Below are 21,580 nucleotides of genomic sequence, written 5' to 3' on the forward strand. Positions count from 1 at the left end.
CCAGGTATCTCCAGGGGGAGTCAGCTCTCCGGGCATCCCCCAGGATCACGCCTTGAGGAGCTGGCTGTCCAACTCCCACTGCACAGCCAAACGTGCATGCACAGCTCTGACGACAGCCCAAAGAAAAAGGCTATCTGCACCGGTCTGTGGCGAACTGGAAGCATAAATGGTCACTTGGTGGAAAAAACACTCAATTTCTGTATAAAATCCTGATAACCCAGGCCAGCCCAGGCACGCGATTTGTATGCCTCGCACTGCAAGGGATCAAGCTCTTCCCATACATTTACGTTTAATCCTTTTAGCGTTATTACAGTGTCATAATGCAAATAAAATAATGGCTTTCGAGTGTGGCTGTTGAGATAATCACACTGAGCCAGAAACAATCAGAAACCCTGAGTCCTCAAATTCAGGATATACGCTGATCAGCTAATGCTAACAGGTAACACTTCAGAACATGCTCTGCGCTGCTGAGCCAATTTGACAACGCTATGCAGTGCTGTCCCATCAGGCAGAGCCATTTTCTGTCATTAGCCTGATGAAATAACCTGCAGTACTTATGTCGGGCACGATCATGCTCCTCTTGTTTTCCTTACGCTTTGACTGTTGCTTCTTTTCTCGTGTTCAGAAAGATCTTAGGGGAACAGCCAGATCAGCTGCGTGGGGGATGTTTCTCAAAGGAGTGCACGTGCCTTTAAAGCTGCAGAGCCTTTTTTCCTAAATCTTTAAATTCCAGAGGATTCCCTTCCATTGTGCGCTACGAATTTCAGAGGGCAGCATCCAGGCTGACAGGTTTATTAGTTAATTTAGTTGTGAAGCTTAAGAGGAGGCCGTATCTTGCAGCTCAGGTACTAGATTAGGGCTCTCCTCTCTAATTCCACGGATTCACCGGCAAGTATCTTAAATCTCCCTGCATCTCAAATCTCCTTTTACAGATGGAGAACACGCTTTCCCGTATCACTGAAATAAAGTGAGAATAAACCCGTTTATATAAGTGAGGTGCTCAAGCAGATGAAGCTGTGATGACAAATACCTAGTTAGATAGGAGACGGTGCTCAACACTGCCTGATTTCAGCAGGGCATCAAAAAACCACAACATCATTTTACCTCGTGTAAAAGGCCTCTCTAAAACTAATTGAACGGAATCATATGCAGCTCCTTAAGAGCTGCCCAGAATTAGCCTGCTATACAGACTTGTAGGACCCGCTCAATTACTTGGAGGTAATATTGCAATAAATTGTAGGTCAGGCATGGCGGAGTATGAATCGCTGGCCTCCGCCATTCATCTGCTGGGCTTAAAAAAAGGAGGTCGGAAGAAGATAATCCTCTTAGTGCTCCGTCAGTTGCACTAGTGGAGACTCCGAACATGAAATTTGGTCCAGCTTTAGCCATAAGAAATTAATTTCATTTGCCGATAATCCCAAATCTCTGCCTCTTGAGAACCCCGGCCGGGAGCCTCGCTCGGCTCCAGGAGCTGGGTTTTGGTGGGGATCTGAGAAAGTGGGCAAGCAAATGCTACGGAAGGGTCGCAACAGCCTCTGCACAAATTCATTCATTTCTGAGGCCTCCTGAGAGTTTTCCTAATATAATCACGGCAACAAGTTTCGGTACCTTCTGACATGAAGAGGGTAAAGCAAAGCCAGCATCATCAAGAAGGCACAAAGTTGCTGTCTCTGCCTTCTGTACCAGATTCTGAGCAACACCAAGACATGATGAATGCCTCTCTGCAGATTGCAGCAAGGCGAGAAATTTGGTCATTTACAGAATGAATCAGTAGCTCTGAGAGGAATAAAACGTTCTAAAAGCTTTTACCTTCACATATTCAAATAGGTAGTTTTTCAGTGTATTCAGTCAAAGCAGAACTCTAAATATCTGTTGGAAATCCTTAATACCTTCTCATCAGCATAACCCAGTACCAAAACCCATCTTCTCTTAGCTTTGTTTTACTCCTCTCTGAATAATTTGGGACCGAAGCATGCTACAGAGAAGTGAGTTGAAGCAACAGGTGGGCAGAGGTTTCAAAAATCTGATGCTCCTCCCTTAAATGACTCATTTTAGGGCTCAATTAGCAAAAAGTGCATTAAACATTAAAGGGATTCCTGCACAGAAATAGCTCTCTGCAGCTGGCAGGTCTCGGTGCATTTAAAGTTAGATGTTCCCTCTGATGAGCAGGTTCAAGACTCTTACAAAGCTGGCTGTCTGCAGCTTGCCTGTAGTCTTGTCCAAATTACAGGCAAACTACGGATGGCCGGCTGTGCTTCTCCTGAGCATGCTGTGCAGAGGAAATCCCCGGCTGGATGCGGGGTATCCAGCAATCTCAGGCAACACTGGCTGGGGAACTGTATTAAAAACAGGATGATCAGCCTGTGGGCTCACGCTAAGCGTGGTAGGAACGAGTAAAGTTGGAGCAGGCTCTGGCGGCAAGCAGTATGCAGCTCCCCAAACCCAGCAAGCCCTGGAGCTCAGCCTAGGGCCCCAGCCCAGCGCAAGGATGCGTGTCTTTGGAGAGGCTGGAAGGCAGGGCTACCGCTTGGAAATGAGGTCAGCTGCACCCAAAACTGACTCCAAAGGCAAGTCCCTGGGCTTCTTGTTGCTATTCCAGAAGACGGCTCCAGGCTAAAACAATTTAGGGTAAAATGCACTCGAAACGTGCATAGCATATTCAATAAATATCAGAAAAATGTTGTAAGCCTTCCTTAAACCTCAAAAACTGGGTGTGAGGAGCAACCTTCCTTTACAAAGAGGAACTGAGGCAAGTCAACTGAAAAACTGAACTTTGGGCAAGTCATCAATGGCAGGAACCAACATCCTACTCCAGCCACCAGACTGTGCTCCCCCCTAGAAGAAGCACTGTTTCACCTTTTCAAAAAACAACACTGAAACCAATTTTAAAGGTTTTTGTTTGTTTGTGTTTGTTTGTTTTTTGTTTGTTTGGGAAGAGGAGGGAAAGGAAGCCAGCAAAGCCTTGAATGCAGCGCAGAAACCTTAAGGTTTATTTACATGACCTCCCTTAATAAGTGTAAATTAGCGTTATGTGCTTGTCTCACGGGCACAACGCTCTACCTCCCCAAACGACACCACAGATGGAAACCAGCCCCCAAACCCTGAGCTAACAACAACAGCCTCCACTGGCACCTCCAGCAGGAAAGGCAGTCTCTGAGGACCAGGATGCCACCCTTGGAGAGCAACTTCAGAGCTCTGCTACTCTACGTCCACCACATACTACAACATACTCAGGCTTTTATTATCATGCCATCTCTGCTAATTTTAGTATAGAGAATGTTGTGGGTTTTGTTTTGTTTTCTCCTAATATATTTATTTGCAATTTTGTCTGCCTGACCACTGACTGCCCAGGAGCTGGGATTCAACTGGGCCCCTCCTATTAGCCTTCAGACTTCCACCTTTCTTGTCCCTGCACATTTGTCCTCAGCAGCACGCAGACATTTGTTAAAGCACTTCACTGTTTACTTTCACAAGATGCGTTTCTCCAGTGTCTTACATTGCTGAATTATGCAAAAACAGCATACTCCACTGACACGCTTCCTATACATTTTGCAGGTTGTTATATCTGTGTTTTACACGCACAAGAGACACGTTCTCTCGAAATGTTTATTGTCTGAGACACTAAACTACGTCCTGAGAATTTACCTCTTACCCTGCAGTTCCCCTGACAGCTCCAAAGTGGACTCAAATTGACATTCCCAGCTGCTTTACTAGCACACAAGGACACACGATACTCGATCCCGGAGTTCACACGTCCCCGGGTCCAGCCGTGCGACTCGGGGCACGGCGCCTTCCTCCTACCTGCTTCCTCCAGCTCCTGCTGGCTCCCCATCGGGCTGTCACCCGACAGCCATGCTCCCAAAAAGCCTTCACTTCTTACTTTTCACTTGTCCACAAGCACCGCGAGGAAGGACTGGGGCTCCCAGGGAAACTGGGGACGGGTCCAAAGTCTTTGTGTGGCTCTGGGTATCTGTCCACACTTACCAAGTCCAGGTAAGCTGTCAAAACAACTGACTGCATCTACCTCCTGCTCAAAAAATCTTCTTTTAATTTCCCTTAAAAACAAAACTTGCAAACTTTAAGATATGCGCAGGTAACCATGTCAAGCGTAAAAACCTGTTTTAAGCGGTAAACAAAAGCTGAAATGTCATGCATTCATTCCTGTGCCTCCAGGAATGACAGCTTGAAGGAACATATCAAATATTGTGACTCCCCAAATTAAAAAAAAACAAACAAAAAAAAAACAGGCTAGTAAATTACAGTGATTTCTCATTCCATAACAAAACACAAAACAAAGTACTGCTGCCCAGAAAAAGATTACCAAGAAATCACCCAGATGTTACTAAAGCATTGCGATTAATTTGCTTTGAAAAGATAAAAGCTGAAAGGAAAATGATTCCCACTGCCTTTTTTTTTATCAGAAGTTTAGTCCTGAAACTTCCAACTGCACTGACTTCTGCATTTTGCCTTGGATCCAAGGCTACGTGCATTTCTGGTGCCTGCTGCCTATGCTCACATCTCTTACAGCAGCACCTCGCTAACTCTACTCTGGGATGCAATAAAAATCAAGAAAAACCCAATTTGCCTCCCACTTCAGGAAAAAGAAAAGGTGAAAAGGATCATTTTCACTGTTGCAGTTGCACAGAAGGGAGAAAAGAGGATCCTTTGTTACAGTTACAAAAAAAAAAAAAGCACATTAGTCATTTTTAAAGCAAGCATGTGTTACAAACCACTGGCGGTGACAGTCATCGGATGCCTGGCGAATGATTTCAGCAACCGTCATCTGGGGTCTTCCAGGTCTAATAGCAAAAGGTCTCCTCCTCCCTGCCTGCCATGGGCAACATGTGCCAAGCACCGTTCTGTATACAGATGTGGTTTTCTAATCTCAGATCGATTGGTCGTGTTCACAGATCTCAAGTTGGGAGTTGGGAGAGAGGAGAAAACAGATTTTGTAGGTTAAGCACCTGATAACAAAAAAGATAACCTGAGGAGAGGAGAGGAGAGGAGAGGAGAGAAAACTCCCAACTAACTCAAGTGGTTAGTGTCATCCAACACACTGGGTTCAGGGGTTTGGGCAACATCTAGCATAACCCCATGCAAAATATGGAAATTATTTTAGCTTTTTCCAGCTAGGCACGTCAGTTACCATGCAAGAAACGTGCCCATCAACCAATTCAGTTTGTATTTGCAGTAACTACGAAATCCCCCTTCTCTGCACACCCAAGCGTACAGAAAACCCTCCTGCCCTGACCAGGACTGGGGACCCCGTCCTGCCTTGGTGGCCAGGCACAGCCCCGGGTTGCACACCCTGCAACCTCCCCTGCTCCCTTCTGGGCAGCCTTGCGCAACAGGCAGCCTTTGTCTCTCCATTTAAACGTCTCGGGGCCTGGAGCACACTCTTAATATACCTTCCCCGCCCAGGTGAATGCAAATTAACAAAGCAATTTTCAGCTGGGAACTAGGCAGCAGAAGGCTTATGTATTTCCCCTCTGACTTGAGGACTGGAGATCCTCAGTTCCAGGAGCACATGGCGCCGTTTGCTTCCCTGTGAATATCCCAAAGTCAGATTCTCAGCTTGCCACAAGAGTTTCTAACAGGAGCAGTGAAGCCCTTGGTCACCGAAAACCCTTGGAGCACCTTCAGCAGCCACAGGGCAACATGTACAGAAGGAGAGATCGGTGCCAGCAGCCCCCGCGCATCCTCCAAACACAGCGAGGGCACACGTTAACTCCAAACCTGGGAGCTTTCCTTCCCCCTCCCCGCCTCTCCTGCTTTATGGGCTTCCCAGCACCTCCTCCCGGCTTCCCACAGACTGCTGCAGGCTCGGTCTGGTGGCTCCCCTGACTCACCCCCCCCGCGGTTATTATTCACCCCTGCCTGCTTCAAAGAGCCTTATCTTCGGAGGGTCACCCTCCGCCCCAGGGCAGCTGCCCCCCATGGCACAAGCGCTATGTAAAGGAGGATTTCCCTATGCACGCACAGGAAGCTCGAGCTGCGTGGAGCAAGAGGCTCAGCACCAGCAGCTGCAGAAGACACAATATTTACTACCACCAGCGCAGAGGAGCACACCTACCAGGGCTTTTACACAACACGTGAGCCTTCCTATGGCCACAGGTAATCCCCACGCCTGAGCATCTGACCCAAACTGCTCCCAAAATGCTTCGGTCTGCAAGCCCTGGTGCCATGACAGCAGCGTTTCCGTATGCAGGATGACTTGTGGTCAGACCCAAGCCAGCCACTTGAGCTTACGGAGCTGCTGCTCGTTACCTGGAATCAGTTACACCTAAGGCAACGCCAGCTAACGCCATTTACCTGACCCTCTCCCAGTAAAGTTGCACTATACGGCACAGTCACTGCAACACTAACAGCACTCACAGTCACTGCAGCTCAGCTAATGCTTGGCAATTTGTTAAACTCTATTAACGACACTGAGTTTGAGCTCTTAATTACCCCATAATCAAGACCGGCTCTAGACAATATTAGAAAATGCAGCAGTTAAGACACCGCTGGTCTCCGGCGAGCTAACCATCAACCTCCAGCTCAGCCCTTGCCACTGGCAAGATAATCAAAGATACAGAGGGAGAAGGGAAATCGTTGTTTGCTGGGCAGCAGTGAGCCCCTTCAACCTCCTGAGCAGGCTGTGTGAGCCACGGCAAGGACCCAGCATGCAGGGAGCCTTCGCAGGACTGCAGTGGGGCTACGCAAGCACGGGTGCAGGCATCGTAGCAGAGCACTGCTCAGTGCTGGGATGGTTTGCTTGCTTGGTCTTGCAAGGATTTGTTGGGTTACCTGACAGCACCATGCTGTGAGTCTTACCAGAAGCATAACTGGGCGCCTGAAGAAGCAATGATGCTATAATCCCGCGTGCCTGACGGTCTCTTGCTGCTGTGCTGGCTGGCGGGGCTGTGCTTCCAGCGCCTGTGCAGAGGCTGCGTGCGGAGAAATACAACAACTGCTTCCCCCTGGAAGGAAGCGGGGCTTGATATTATCACACAACCTCTCTGCTCCCCCAGTCTTTTGACACCATCCCGCAGCGAAAGCAAACAAGCAGCGGAGAGCCGGCCTGCTGAGCGAGGGGAAAAGGATGCTCGTGTTTGTTTACAACTCAATTAAGACCTGAGATGCTGCAACCAGTAAGGAGACAAACTACATTTTGGTTCCAGAAACCCTTAAATCCTACACGACCTATGCCACGTGAGGTACAATAAAAACATAAGTATTTACGTGAAAACTTCCCTCTTCCCTCTCCTTCTGCACTGTTTGCAGCACAGCTGGGCTAATCCCATTGCCAGTGCTCTGCATCCTGACCTCCTTAAACAACCCCACACTAGGATGCTAAAACACTCTGATCTATAAATAATGTATTCCTCTCATCCAGCACTGGATTACCGTTCCATAAAACTCCCTGGAACACACCACATAGTCTCCAGTTCGGCAGAATAATACTGAGAAAGACATCAGCAGCAAGCCACCCTCTTTCTTGCTAAATTCTTTCAAAGATTTGATGACAAGATTTCTTTTGCGTTTGATTTTGCTTTTTTTTTTTTAATATTGCTATGGATCTGGTATTCTAATTCTATCTGGTATTTTATTTATATCTCCCCCCTTTCCCCCCAGAGACCCTTATTTTTTTTTCCACTCTTAATCCTCGCAGCATGGCAAGAGAGCAGCACTGACTAACTCAGCAAAGCCAGAGCTGGGGGCAGCAATAAAGGGCTCTCTGCTGCCACGGGGTCTCAGCACGCGTGCTAAGGCAGCACTTTACACCCGTGCCAACCTGTTGCCCCAGGTGGGGAGCTCACCTTTCCCACCTGCCCACGCTCCTGCCCCAGCTTCTGGCTTGTGCCGGCCCAGGCATTCACCAGACCCTGCGCCGGGCCGGTCCAGGTCACTGCCTCTGCAGGAAACTACACAGATTTTCCTCGGGGTTCACCTTCAGACAGCCATTGTGTGTGACTGGAGCCATAATGTGTAGCTTCATTGAAAGATAAGCGTGTCTGCTCGGAAGACCGATGCCTACTAGGCTTGCTCCCACTCCTGCACCCCCGCGGGCTGCAGGGGTGCAAAAGCAATGCCTGCCCCACGCCACTGGAGCCGGCAGGAATCCCACCGCTGATTTCCCAGAGCAAAAGCATAAAGCTAAAGCAAATGCTCGAATGATGCAAATTTGTGGTTTGGCAGATTTATTCCCAGCACACATTCTGGAAAAATGAAGTGTTCCTGCCACGAAACAAGTTGGAACCCTCTTGAAAACAGACGGGCACCCCTTCAAGGGCAAGATCCCCTAGGAAGGTTTAGCAGGCACGCCACACTTCTGCATTCGATCCCTTAGCACCATTTGCCGTGATTAACACCGCAATTTTCCACACATTTCTCACAATGCACAGACTGCTTCTACCTCTGAAAGGGCTGGGGAAAAACAAGCAACCCACCGACACCCACAAAACCTGCTCCTTTGGCTCCGTAACACCAATCCCAGGCGAACATTTAAATCACCCCTGCAACACCGGAACGCTGTCAGAGGAATTAATAGCTGCCTTGACAATGGGCTTCTGGCGTATTAAACGAAACAATTACAGCTCTAACATTTAAAACAGCTACAGCGTGACTTCGTTCCTCCAAAAACGGATGCCTCTGCGCAGGGAAATTACTCATCGCTGGTAAGTTGCGGGGCAGCTCTGAATCAGGTCTGAGCCCCGCTCAGCTGAAAGCAAGCCCGTGCCCGGCAGGACGCAGGAGCGGCATCGAGGGTCTCGACGGCAGCGCTGGAGGCAGCGGGTGAGGAGCAGCCCGCTGGAAACCACGGCGAGAGGCTGCTTGAGAGGCAGTGCTGCCCGCCTGGCTACTCGTGCTAATTCTCCCAGTCCCAGGAATTGCAGGGCTGGGCTCGGTGCTCGCGTTTCCTGTCACCAACCCAAGAATTAAGCAGTTGAGATTTAAAGATAGCGACTGGTATAGAAAATAAATTGGCGAGCGATCACAAAAGGAACTGGAAAACGGGAGCAACTCGATACGGGAAAGCTTCCCGCAGCCCCTGCTCCTGCAGCGCTATCAGATCTCAGAGCAGTGAGGGACCCCTCCGACCGACCCGAGCCTTTTCACCCCTATCTGAAGGCGCTGCAGCATCGCCCTTCCAAATGTTTCAGCTTTCAGTGCCTCACAGAAACACCTCACAGAGCTCAATTCAAGTTGAAACCTTTCGCAGGGCTCATTTCAAACAATTAAAGAGCACGGCAACCTGTAATTACGGAAAATAAAGCCAGACAGCTGGAGAAGGTAAGCATCTTTAATAAGTAACACGATCCTACATTTTCTCTCTGAGGGAATTTAGCGACTACACACCCGGCTCCCATTCAATCAGTTTTTGCTCTCCGTGTCTGCAACAAAAGCGGAGTGCTTTTGTACCTGCGAGCTGCACAAACCCCGCAAAGGAAACAGCCCTTGACGAACTTATTAAACGTGACTTAGAAACAGAAACACCTCCAGCCACGCTGGGAAAAGACGCAAGCTGGGAGAGGAAAGCCTCACGGAGGTTCCCAGACATGCTGCATTTTGGACACCGCAACAACAGGGCATCCCACAAGCACATTTTACAGCCTGAGCTTAACTGCTCTCCTTCCCCTAGCCCGTCACACAAAACGCAAGCAGAAGTTAAGGCTGTTTGCAAAGCGGCTTACCGTTCATCATCAGGAGCACAAACATTTTTGCCTGCCGTATTTCACAAGCCCTCGCTGCCGGTAACAGAAAGGAGGAAGCGTCAGCGTTTCATTCCCCTTCTGGTTTGCAGTGGGTGTAACGCGCTAAGTTTCATGTGAAGATGAGATGGGTCAATTGGGTGTGTTCGAAGGTTTGGGGTTTTGCCACCCCTCCCTCCTCTTCCCTTCCCTCCCTCCCTCCTTCCCTCCCTCCCTCCCTCCCTCTCCCGGTTAATCCTTCCCGGCGCTCCCCCGGCAAGCGCTGGCTCCGGCTGCTGGGACCTGCTGCCACTCAGCCCGCCGGTCCCAAAATCTGCCTTCCCCAGGACACCCCTCCGGGGTGACTTTAACTCTGATGCTGGGCAAGGGCAGCCTGTAATTAAAATACCCAGCCTCGCACGTCAGCTACGTGGGAAACAGCCATGTGGTCCCCTTCGTCACCTCGCTAAACTGCGCTGCACTCAGGCTTTAATCGCGTTTTCAGGGAACAACTCTCCAGTGAGATACAAAATAAAAACTTCTGACCTCCTCTGCACCTTTTGTCATTGTCCTCGATGCTCTTGGGTCCTGAAAGATCTCCCCCCGGGTATTTATCCGGACTGTGACCCCCTAAGAGTACAGGCATACCAAACTGTCTCACGTTAAGCTGTCCGCCGGTGCAAAAGTGCTTGCTGAATCAGGACCTAAAGAGATTTAAAAACTGCACATGGATCAGGTCTTTCTTAATTCACTGCTTCTGCCTGTCTCTGAATTCCGACTTGAGCAGCACAGCCCTCAAAACCAGGATTTTGTGATGGTTGTTATAAATAAGAAACACAAATACAAGCCCTTAAACAGCTGTGTTTATCCACCAACTTCCCCTATTTTGACTCTGTACCCAATTATAAGGGAGAAGAAAAACAGGTATCAAACTATTCTTGGAATGAGGTAGACAACACAGTAATTGTTTTTTTCCAAACAGAAATCACCAAACTAAACAACAAATTAACATTTTTAGCTCTGCCTGATACTTCAAAAATACAGAGCGTTAAGTGATAACCATCTTTTTGCAGTTCTGTCCTCTGCAACCCGGCCATAACCGCAACTTGGGAAAAGGACAAAGTCATTATGAAAAGAAGAAAGATGACACAAGATGCATGCAGGACCCCAGCTCTTCCACAGGTCTACATGCACACCTGTGAAAGTGCAATGAATACACAGCTGGAGCAAAGCTCTGGGGCTCCTCATGCTTGGGTGCTATGGATGCTGGAGGACAAGATGGGAGAGAGAAGACTTTTCTGGGCCAGCAGGGACAAGGTGGTTGGACAAGTGAGTTGATTCGGCGCGATCATTCTTACACACCCCATTATCAGAAATAGGCACGCAAGCTGAGTTTGCTCGTGCAACAGCCAGTTTTAGTCCACTTCAAGCAGCAGGTTTTGTTTAACTCCTCATCTAAATACTTGCAGCGTCAGATCTTTCCGATGCGTCTGCCCACGCTTCGAAACCACCAGGTCCCCCCGTGGCTGCAGGCATTCCCACTACGCAGCAGGGCCCTCCACCTCGGCAACAGGCGGGGGCTGACGGAGGGATGGGACTGGACACATGTTCGAAAAAGAAAGTAATGGGAAGGCCAATCCTCAGCCTTCCAGCTCATTTGAGCACGGAGTGAGCGAAGCCAAACATCTGTGCGCCAGCCAGGAGAAGGAAACCGCAGGAAGACCCAGGGAGCAGGCTGACTCCTCCGGGAGCATTCAGCGAGGGCAAGCGGCAAACGCCGATCGAGCGAGCGAGCGAGCAGGTTTGGCAAGTCGGGAGTGATTCAGGAGGCGACAGGGGCTGCTCCCACCTGTCTCCAGGTTCACCGGGGCACACTCACCCTCCTCGACGCATTCGAGCAGCCCAAAAGGCAAACCTGCGCTCGCAGCTCCCATGCCATCTGCGCTTAGTCACCACAGTACCAAAATGGCTTCGCGACTAGGCGGAACCGGTGTGTGCGTTCACACACGCATGCATACACACAGGCTGCCTTAGATACAAAGCAATTACTCGTGGGTCCTAGAGAAGAAGCATATATGCTTACGACGACAGATTGAAAGCGATTGTCTGAAGTGTTTTTCAGCTTAGGAGGTCTGAGCGAGGCACACCCTTTTGCCGCAAGCCTGAAATGGGTCTGCACTTTGCCACAGCAGTTTGTGACACCTTCTCCTGCCGGTTCCTGGTTAACCAGAGCGAGGCCTTGGCTGGCCAGGGGCTCCCACCAAGACACTGTCTGGATGTATCTGCCTCCCCCTCTAGCAGGAAGTTCAGAAAGCCTGAGGCAAGCGAGGGCACAACACGACCCATCAGTCAGTTTTAAATCGGTGCAGCAGAAGGACCGAAGAGCAGCACCTTCACCTCCCCAACACCACCCGGCATAAAAAGGAGGGATGACCCTCCTCCAACACCGGGCTGAGGAACAAGAGGCCGGCCTGTGAGGCGGCAGGGGCGGAGGGCAGGACGGGGAGCAGCTGCCTGCCTACAAACACCCCGTGGCGGCCTGTCGGTTCCAGGCGCGGCCCCGCTGCCAGCCCCGCTACGCTGAGGCGTTTTGATACGCACCGTTTGATGTGGGCTCCCTCCCAGACAAGCAAGCCAGCTTGTATAAACCGTGGTGCTCTCCTGTGATTAGCGAGAACCTACCAAAACCTGTTTCGAGGCAAGCGAGCAGATTTTGGGCTGGAGACGGCCATGCAAGGCGACCGGAGGGGCTGTCACCTCCAGCAGAATGAGAGGGAAGAAGTGGCCACCAGCTATGTGGAAGAGGACATGCAGCTGCATGAGGGGTGCCTACACTCATCCTCCCTTCCTTAGCCAAATGAAGATGACATGAATGGAAAAAAACACTTTTTATTCCATCATCATCAAAAAAAATTCTTATGGGGAGTCCTCAGGTTCTCCTAGATACCTAGCTGGGAGGAGGACACCTCTCTGCTGAGCCTGGAGGAGAAAGATCTCCCCACCATGGCAAGGTCCACGCCAGCTGGAGGAAGTCACCGAAGGACAGCACCTCCTCAGGTGTGGAAGGAGGGCAGATGGGCTCCCATCAGACACAAGCCAAGGCCGAATCATGCGTAAAGGTGTCTTCATCAGCCCTAATTAACATCCCTGGCTTCTCACACCCTGGCACACCTGTTAATTAGCACACATGAGTTAATATCATTTTAACAATGGATTATCACTTCGGGCAGAGAAGTGGTTGGGAGTAACTTCAGCACGGTGACTCACTCTGAGCACAGCAGTAAGTTGAGATATGAAGAGCATCAGGGCTACGCAGACCTTATCTCTTTAACTACGGGTTACTTTACAAAGCCAAGGTGCTTCAAAAATTCATGATTGTATCTGCCGTACTTTCCACCTGCGCAAACAGATGGCCTTGGAGAATCACGCTGTCTACAGAAGAGCCCTGTCTCCATCCTGCAGACAACTGGAGCCTTGCAGGTCTTTTTTTTTCAAGTCCTTAATGGCAATGCTGGAGTTTCTAATGGGAGAAACCACAGAGGACAGCGTTCTGGTCCTGGCTGCCATGATTATCACCTGCTTTTGGCAATCTTCTGGTCAAGCATGTTTCAGGACACAACCCAGGGCCCAGCAGGCAATTATCATCTGGCCAGGAATGACAACAGGCCCAACATGAACACCAAGACACTGATGGTCAGTTCCAGTTTCGGTGGTACTCCAAACGTCCCATAGCCACAGAGCAATCTGGTAACACAAGCAAGGCACTCCGACTTGCTTTACTGTGATATTATATTCCTTTTTCACAAAACACTGTAAACTACAGCTCTATAAACACAACCCTGGCTTCAGAGTTCAAGCTGGCTCTTGCATATCCCCGTGGATAACACATGACTTTGGCCAAACTATGCACTGAGACTTTCACCCTGGTAAACCCCCTGTCCTGGAAGTAACACCCACACTTGTACCTGTGCGGCCTCATGCGTCCAGAAGGAGCTGTGACCAAGACTACTGCTAAAGCAAAAGGTTGCCATTGCACAGGTGAGGTCACAGTTTGGCTTGAGCCATCTTTTATTCAATAATAAAGTTAGAAGGAAAGTCAACAGAGACCTCATTATTTTTTTAAGCCTCAGCTTTGGAACTGGATGTCTGTGATGCAGAAACTCACAAGAAGGCACTGATGGAAAACCATGATACTACCACCAGAATCACTTCTACCCCTTCAAAATGATATTTAATGCTGCCAATTAAAGAATTTTAACACCATGAAACATTATACTAGATTGAATACATCCATACTCCCCTTTATCAGAACAAGTTTCTCAGCCTCATGTTTCTATTTGGGATTAGGAAGGGAGTCATGAAAGGCAGGTATTGTTCAGCCACAAACAGTTCCCCTTCAGCCTCTACGAAAGTAAGCTAATGAACTACAGCTTTTTGTTTGTTTTTTTTCCTTTTATTTTGGAGAGGTCAGCATATATACCCCCTCACGGGAAAGCTGATCCCAGTTGTTACATGGCAAGGGTAGCTGAAAGGTTTCTAACGAGCTACAGGGAGTGGGTGCTGGCCATTAGCCAGCACACTTGCCTGCAAAACCGCAACCAACAGCAACAGGCGCGCACTACCACTGCTGGAGCAACTAAAAGTGAAAATTTAAGATTTGTGTTTCATTGTGCCACTCGCTGCTTACAGTCCTCACTGACTCTTAAAGACTGTGCTCGGAGAAATCACTTGTCAACACTCAGCACATGTCACTTCACATGCAAAGGTATGCTGCATGATATCTTTGTCTCTGAAATGGAAAGATACAGATTCGATGGATGGGTAAGGAATTGGCTGGATGGTCACACTCAAAGAGCTGTGGTCAATGCTCAATGTCCAAGAGTAGATCAGTGACGAGTGGTGTTCCTCAGGGGTCGGTATTGGGACTGGTGGTGTTTAACTTCTTTGTTAAAGGAAGGACCTTGCAGTTGACACACTGAAGGGAAGGGATGCCAGCCAGAGGGACCTGGGCAGGCTTGAGAGGTGGGCCCATGCAAACCTCACAAACCTCAAAATCTCAAAAAAGAGGCCAAGTGCAAGGTCTTGCACCTGGGTCGGGGCACTCCCAAGAAAAAATACAGGCTGAGCAGAGAATGGATTGAGAGCATCTCTGAGGAAAAGGCCCTGGGGGTGTTGGTTGATGAGAAGCTCGACATGAGCCAGCAATGTGTGCTTGCAGCCCAGAAAGCCAACTGTACCCTGGGCTGCATCAAAAGCAGAGTGGCCAGCAGGCCGAGGGAGGTGATTCTCCCCTCTGCTCTGCTCTTGTAAGACCCTGCCTGGAGCCCTGCCTTCAGCTCTGGGGCCCCAGCACAAGAAGAACATGGACCTGTTAGAACGAGTCCAGAGGAGGGCCATGAGGATGATCAAGGGGCTGGAGCACCTCTCCTGTGAAGACAGGCTGAGGGAGTTGGCGTTGTTCAGAAGAGAAGGCTCCAGGGAAACCTTACAGCAGCCTTCCAGTACCTAAAGGGGCCTGCAGGAACGCTGGGGAGGGACTCTTTGTTAGGGAGTGCAGTGATAGGACAAGGTTAATGGTTTTAAACTAAAAGAGGGTAGACTTAGGTTAGCTTTAAGGAAGAAGTTACTTACTCAGGGGGTGGTGAGGCCCTGGCACAGGCTGCCCAGAGAAGCTGTGGATGCCCCATCCCTGGAGGTGCTCAAGGCCAGGCTGGATGGGGCTTTGGGCAACCTGGTCTGGTGGGAGGTGTCCCTGCCCATGGCAGGGGGTTCAAATTAGATGATCTTTAAGGTCTCTTACAATCCAATCCATTCTGCAATGAAATGTAGCTCCAATCTTTACCAGCATCATCCAGCTGCATGCAGACAATACACATACCTCTATATATACAGGATTAACATCTATAAGAGTCCTGCTCCTGGTCATTCAGCCTCGAAAACATCTACAGTTGTGAAGTTGTTCTGGACATACACACGAGGGTGTGTTCACACACGTACCCTGAGGCTGCTATGAGCTCCTGCAGCCCCCCGCACCAGTGGGGCTCACAGGGTGCATGAGCCATGCAGCAGTGCTTGCTCAGGGCTGGGCACTGCCACGTGGCATACCAACCCACAAGAGCTTACCGAAATGGGGACCGCTTCCTTTTTTGACGACAGGGATCAAGGAGGAACATTTTATTCACGAAGTGTAATCCAAACACCTCCTCTCATTTCTCTGAAAGAAACTATGCAGTGGCTGCCGTCATTTTCTTGCTACATTCTGACACGCTTCTACCACGTCGCTGCCAATGGTTTTAATTTGCTGGAAAAAATCAGTTCACAGTGAGTGACAAGCTGTACGCTGGCGGTGATGCTGTCAGGTGATGGATATCGTAGGTTTACATTAGTTGTCAAAATTCTTCAACACTAAAAATAGGAATCACGAGCTTTTGGATTCACAACACTGAAGTACTAAACATACGGGATACTCATACCTTCAAAAGAGCCCTAATCCACTCAGAGACAGGGAAACCCAGCAACGCGTGACATACAGCAAAGGTCTCTGATCTTTACTGATTTTCAGAAGAAAAAAATCAGCACACTGCCATATGAGATTTCGTAACAGCCCAGACCAAAGTAAAGACAAGATGCTACTACAACGTGAAATAAAACAGCGCAGTATGGGATGCAAACACACATAAGGGAAGACAGAAAGACAAGCTTAGAGGGAAAGAGAGAAAAAAATTGCACATTGGCATCCCACATCGTGGTCCGGACCCCACTGAAAGCAATAGCAGAGATCTCCCCACTGCAGCAGTTTTCAGCCCGAGGTCTCTGGACACCTTCCTGGGGTCCACAGGAGGGGCAGCTCCACATTCCCAGGACAGATGAGCCGACCCAGCCGCCAGCCAGCCTGCTGCCAACTAGAGGGGAAAGCTCCTCCTTCCCCTTCTCCCACCCTTCTCCTGCCTCATGCCCAGCCATGTGCTGCCACAGCTTCATCCCACCCTGCGCTCCCCTCGCAGAGCACAGCCCCATCGCCAGCTTCCCAGCAAATTAGCCCCCACCACTCTCTCTGCACCCCGAAACTCTGCCTGGCTTTCATCTAGGCTCCCGGGAGGCGAACGCAAGAAAAGGGGCAGAGCCAAGAGGCCAGGGAAGGACAAGAAAGCCCAGGAGACGCAAGCAGGTTGCCGAAGGCTGACATTTCTATAAAGACATGACCTGTCCCCAAAGAGCAACCTGCTGATGGGAACAGATCTTGCAGCAAGTCACCCAACAGGAAGGTTCGGAGTCATTCAGGCAGATGTCTGCTTTCCTTTGCCTGTTGCCAATTCCCTAGCGCCCAGGTGCTTCAGCACACTGGCTTTGCCGCACGGCACGAGCCATACGCCTGCATCTGAACTGCACAGAGAGAAAACCAAGCACCACAAGGCATCACTGGCTGCACGCCTCCGTGCCCTGGTGAGATGGAAGGTGCGGGGCCGACCCCCACCTGTCCTGCAGGCACCGGGACATTGCGCTGCAAAGGCCTAACCCCAACAATGTCATTGTTACGGGTACGATGGCATACAAGGGGAACAAAATAAAAAAGGGAGAAACCATTTACCAACCAAATCCTGTTTATTCAGCCCAGCTTGCTTGTTCCATCTGAGTCACCAGGATGACTAGCACAGGCAGAGTTGTCCCTGCATTAGGCCAATATTTATAGCAGAAAGAAAATGAAGCATCGTAAGGAATTACTAATTAGATGTTATCATAACACTGTGTAGAACTGAAGTAGCACTCCAATGTGCTTTACAAATAATTAGCAAATTAACTTTCACAATACCCCTGTGAGGCAAGCATTATCCCCGTCTTCCACGCGGCCAAGCGGAGAGCAAGTGGTTTGCTCACGGCCACAGTCCGTGAGCGGAGGCAGGGTTATAACCGATGCCGCTGCCTTTGGGGAGAGCTCACCCTACTGCTCCCCAGAGCTGCTGCATCCTTCCCCGTCCTCCCTGCCCCGGCCGCAGGGACAAACTCCCTCCAACGCCGCCTCACCCCGCACAGGAGCCCCCGAGGGCCGTCGTGTGTTGGGACAGGGGGGCAGGGACGGAGGGGTGGGGTGGAAATCATGCCACCCGCAACGGGCCCGAAGGAAACGGCTCTGCGAGACTTCCCCTTTCCTAGATCCCCTTTCCAGACGCAGCCAGGAGGCAAACTGAGCGCGTTGGCTGCACGCTTCCGCTAACTCCGCTGGCACAAGACCCAGAGGTGACCGAGGGCACTTTGCTCCTCCGAACTCCCCACAGGACTCTGAAATTGAGGATGCCCTTCCACAGCTGCCCACGCAGCCCAAAGCGGGCTCTGGCAAGGAGGCCAGCTCTGACAGCTCCCGGCCCTGCCCCACGGCCCCGGCTTTGCCCGTGCTGCAGATGCAGGCCAAAGGCACGGCTTCTCATCGCCTGCTCCTCCCTGCGAAGCACTCCCGAGACCCTCCGTACAGAAAACGGCACAAATGGCACAGAAATGGAAGCAGCTGCCTTTGCTTTCTGCCGGATGCACGTTAAGAAAGTAGGCAGAACTGCAGCTATTTCAGACAAGCTGCATAAAAATAAAAGATGCTGCTTGACTGTGCGTGCTCTCATTTTTAGAAAACAAGCTCCGATTTAATTCTTCCTTATTTTTTTTTCTTCAAATCCTTATAGCAGATGGTAAACAACCCCCCCTCAATGTCCTTGCAACGTAAAGAAGCCCCAGCCTGGTCTGAGCCTTACCATACCAGGGCACCACACAGGAATTACAGTTTGGCTAATCCCTCTCTCTCGGGAAGCCCGGTGCTAGCAGCCCTCACATCCAGCCTGATCCAAAGCCCTCCAATGCGAGCAGAGATCTTGTCTTCAGCCTCTGCCTAGAGGGTTAGCACTGCTGGCTTGCAGAGGATGACTCAAGGTTATAAATACAAAAGCTGGCCAGCACAACAGGACCTGCCACCCCCAAGACACCTCCGAGGTTTGAGGAGATCTGCCTGCTTTATGTCTGAGTGCCTTCCCTTTCTCTGCTTTGCCAGCTAACTTGTTCTAGCTACTTGAGGGGTCTTCTTCCCCTTTTACAGGCCCGTATCAAGCCATTTAACTGAAAGACAAACACAATTTTATCAGAAAGTATTTGCTATATTTATACTTTTCCTATACTCACCTTGTTCATTGCAATGACACAGTATCTCATATATTACCACCTATTTGTTTGCCATTGCTGAACTCCTCAAAATAAGTAAACCTTTACCTTCAAGGCATACCTTGCCTCTGTCCACGGCTGCTGCCGAGTGCTGTACCCATATTAATGGTGCCCGTGCTACGTTCGGGTACACGGTGTTACAGTGGTCATAAACTGAATCACCGCCAGCTTTCTCTGAATATATGCAGATCCTCGCCATGAAGATGCTTGAGGCGAAAAGCGAAGCTGGATCATGTTGCCCACAGAGGTTGTGCAGGCTCCAGGCTCAGAGGTTTCCAAGATCCACCTGGAGAAAGCCCCGAGCACCCCGGTCTGATCCCACAGCTGGCCCTGCTTTGGGCAGGGGGCTGGACTGGAGACCCCCCACATCCCTTCCCACCTGAGTGACTCTGTGACTCGCCAACCCCAACGCTGCCAAACAATTATAAATCGAATGCTCAGGACCACATCTGGCAGAGGGGGCAAAACTCCACGCCAAGAGGAGATCAGCCTTTCATCAGTGTTGGGTCCACCCTGCTATGCTGCCATGAAGCTTCCTCGCAGCTTGTGGAAGGATTTGATCCAGTCAAACCATGCCGATGACAACAACAGACACACAACAGAACAAGTCTGGAGGACTTCTGTACATAGCATGGAGGCCAAGAGCAACGCACAGCAGAGGCATGCTGAGATAGGGTAGCATTTGGAAATGCCACTGCTGCATTTTGTTTTGAAATGCTTCAGAATTACAGGAAATTGTTCAGACTCCCCCTGTTAAGAAAACAAGAAACTGAGAAGCATGACCAGGAAACGCTGTTTAAGTGTTGGCTCTTTTTTTGTGGTTAGCAGACAAGGAAAAGAAATGCAGAAGAAAAAGGAGGAAAGCATGAAGAACTGGAAGTGTCTTCTCCGAACCGTGGTCTGAAGTTTTTCACTTTCTCTTGATACGAGTAAATTTAACAGAAAATTAAGTGTCTCCAAATCTTGTTCCGAAAAGTGTTTGGAAGAAGGCCACAGCTTGTTACAGACAAAGCAGGCGAAGTGTATGAACTGTGGTTCTCAAACAATGTCCTTGCTCCTGCAAGCCCACTGAGCTATCCCAAATCAGTGGCAACTCTCAGAGACGATACATACATGTGATGTTAGACACTCACCTCTGGAAGACCTGCACCTAAGAGCTGACCTGAGTCTGCAGCCACCAACCCCACCGCCACTTGCCCTCTACTTTCTACTTGCGCAAATGTATGTTTTTAAGTGCTCAGGGATACATAATATCCTCTAAGACTATGAGTTCAGCTACAGATTAACTACTTAAGCAAGCTCAAGGGCAGAGACCTGCTCTCTTACACTGTCTCAAAGCTTGTCCTCTGACAATCATGATCATCTCAGAACTGCTGATTAATTTTCCACATCTGAACTTTTTTTTCCCTTTTAAAGTCCTGCCTGTTCTTTTTATTTGTTACGAGTTTTTTTCAGTATTTGCCTGTTACTTGAACATTAAAGCCTGGTTTGTGACTAAATACAGCGGTCGGAAGCCCGACTGCAGTGCTGCCTGCTCTAAGTGCACCAAGCGTAAGAAGCTCTAGGAGATACCAATGATTCAGGACAGACGCCCCTCTGCAAAAGTCTGTGTGACCAAAGGTATTTCCCCCCTGTTCTATTCCTATTCCCCCTCCCATAAAAACGTGATTAATATCCACATAATTCCACGTGGAATAGCTGCATGGTATAAATAGCAGCGGGTATGCATTACACTGGCAACAGATGAAGCAATGGCAGGGAGGACACAGAAATCCATTGCAGAGCAGTAAGGTAGCTTGATTTAATCAGTTGCATTACTTGCACAAAAACAATGATCAGATATCGTAAGCTTAAGTATATCAGGAATGCTGCACTTGAAGAAATTACTTTTATAGCCCGGGCCAACTTCTCCCACTACAGCCGCACTCAGCAGATAAGGGAACCCTTCCGACTTCAGTGATCACGTTCCACATTTTGCGGCCCAGCAAAATTCGGCTGAGCTTATCTGGAGGTGAACCGAGGTCAGGCCAAGTGAATTGGGTGACACAGGGGGGCCTCACAGCACATCCATCGGCTGCAGCCAAGGGGAGCCTCCTGCGTCAACCACGGATGAATGGAAGCTCTGGAAAGACCCCTGCAAAAGCAGAATAAAAGCCATGGAAGGCCAAAGGTCTCCTGCAGCCTTCCCATGAGGTGATCTCACAGCGCAAGTGACCCAGAGCCACTCCAGGAATAGTTCTCTTCTTCACTTCTGCCCCGCTCTCCACATAGGTCCTTAGGGCAGGTATCTCCTGGGGCACCATCCTTCAGGAGACAACTGAAGAAGCTCTCACATCCACAGCAAAAAAGCACAACCCCATAGCTGGTAGGCACGTGTTAATCAGGGATGTCAATCGATCGCTGGACTTTGGAGTGAAGAATCCTAATGCCATAGTTTCCCGAGGCCATGAGAGAGCTCAACAGGTTCCAAGATACCTTCTTGCCACATCAAAAATAACACTGACAGACAATGCAGAGCACCAAAACTAGTAAATCCACCAGGCTTCTACATCTTTTCAGGGAATTTTGACGGGTTAACTCCTCCCCAACAGATTTTAAGCTAAAGGGTCTCAATCTGTCTCTTTGTAGCCAGCAAACACCATAATGGAAGCTCTGGTTACCCTCAGATGCAAGGCTGTGCTCAAGCCTAACGCAGATCTCTGCAGCAC

The 21,580-nt window shown here is 49.7% G+C and overlaps 1 protein-coding gene across 13 annotated transcripts in view; it reads right to left on the reverse strand.

The window, feature by feature from the left end:
* Positions 1-21,580, reverse strand: part of TIAM1 (TIAM Rac1 associated GEF 1) — a 176,693-nt gene that overhangs the window by 106,196 nt on the left and 48,917 nt on the right. For 3 of the 13 annotated variants that reach the window (XM_040576869.1, XM_040576824.1, XM_040576859.1), the window contains exon 1: positions 9,678-9,825. The exons of 6 other annotated variants lie outside the window; for them this stretch is intronic. Coding sequence is in view for 3 of the 7 variants with exons in the window: in XM_040576814.1 (XP_040432748.1) it covers positions 9,678-9,702 (25 nt within the window). In the remaining 4 variants the exon portion in view is untranslated. Of the gene's footprint in view, positions 1-6,816; positions 6,963-9,677; positions 9,829-21,580 lie in introns of those variants that run through there. 4 more of the 13 variants (XM_040576877.1, XM_040576814.1, XM_040576883.1 and 1 more) reach the window with 4 other exon arrangements.

Source organism: Cygnus olor, chromosome 1 (assembly GCF_009769625.2).
Source record: "Cygnus olor isolate bCygOlo1 chromosome 1, bCygOlo1.pri.v2, whole genome shotgun sequence".
Lineage (NCBI taxonomy): Eukaryota > Metazoa > Chordata > Aves > Anseriformes > Anatidae > Cygnus > Cygnus olor.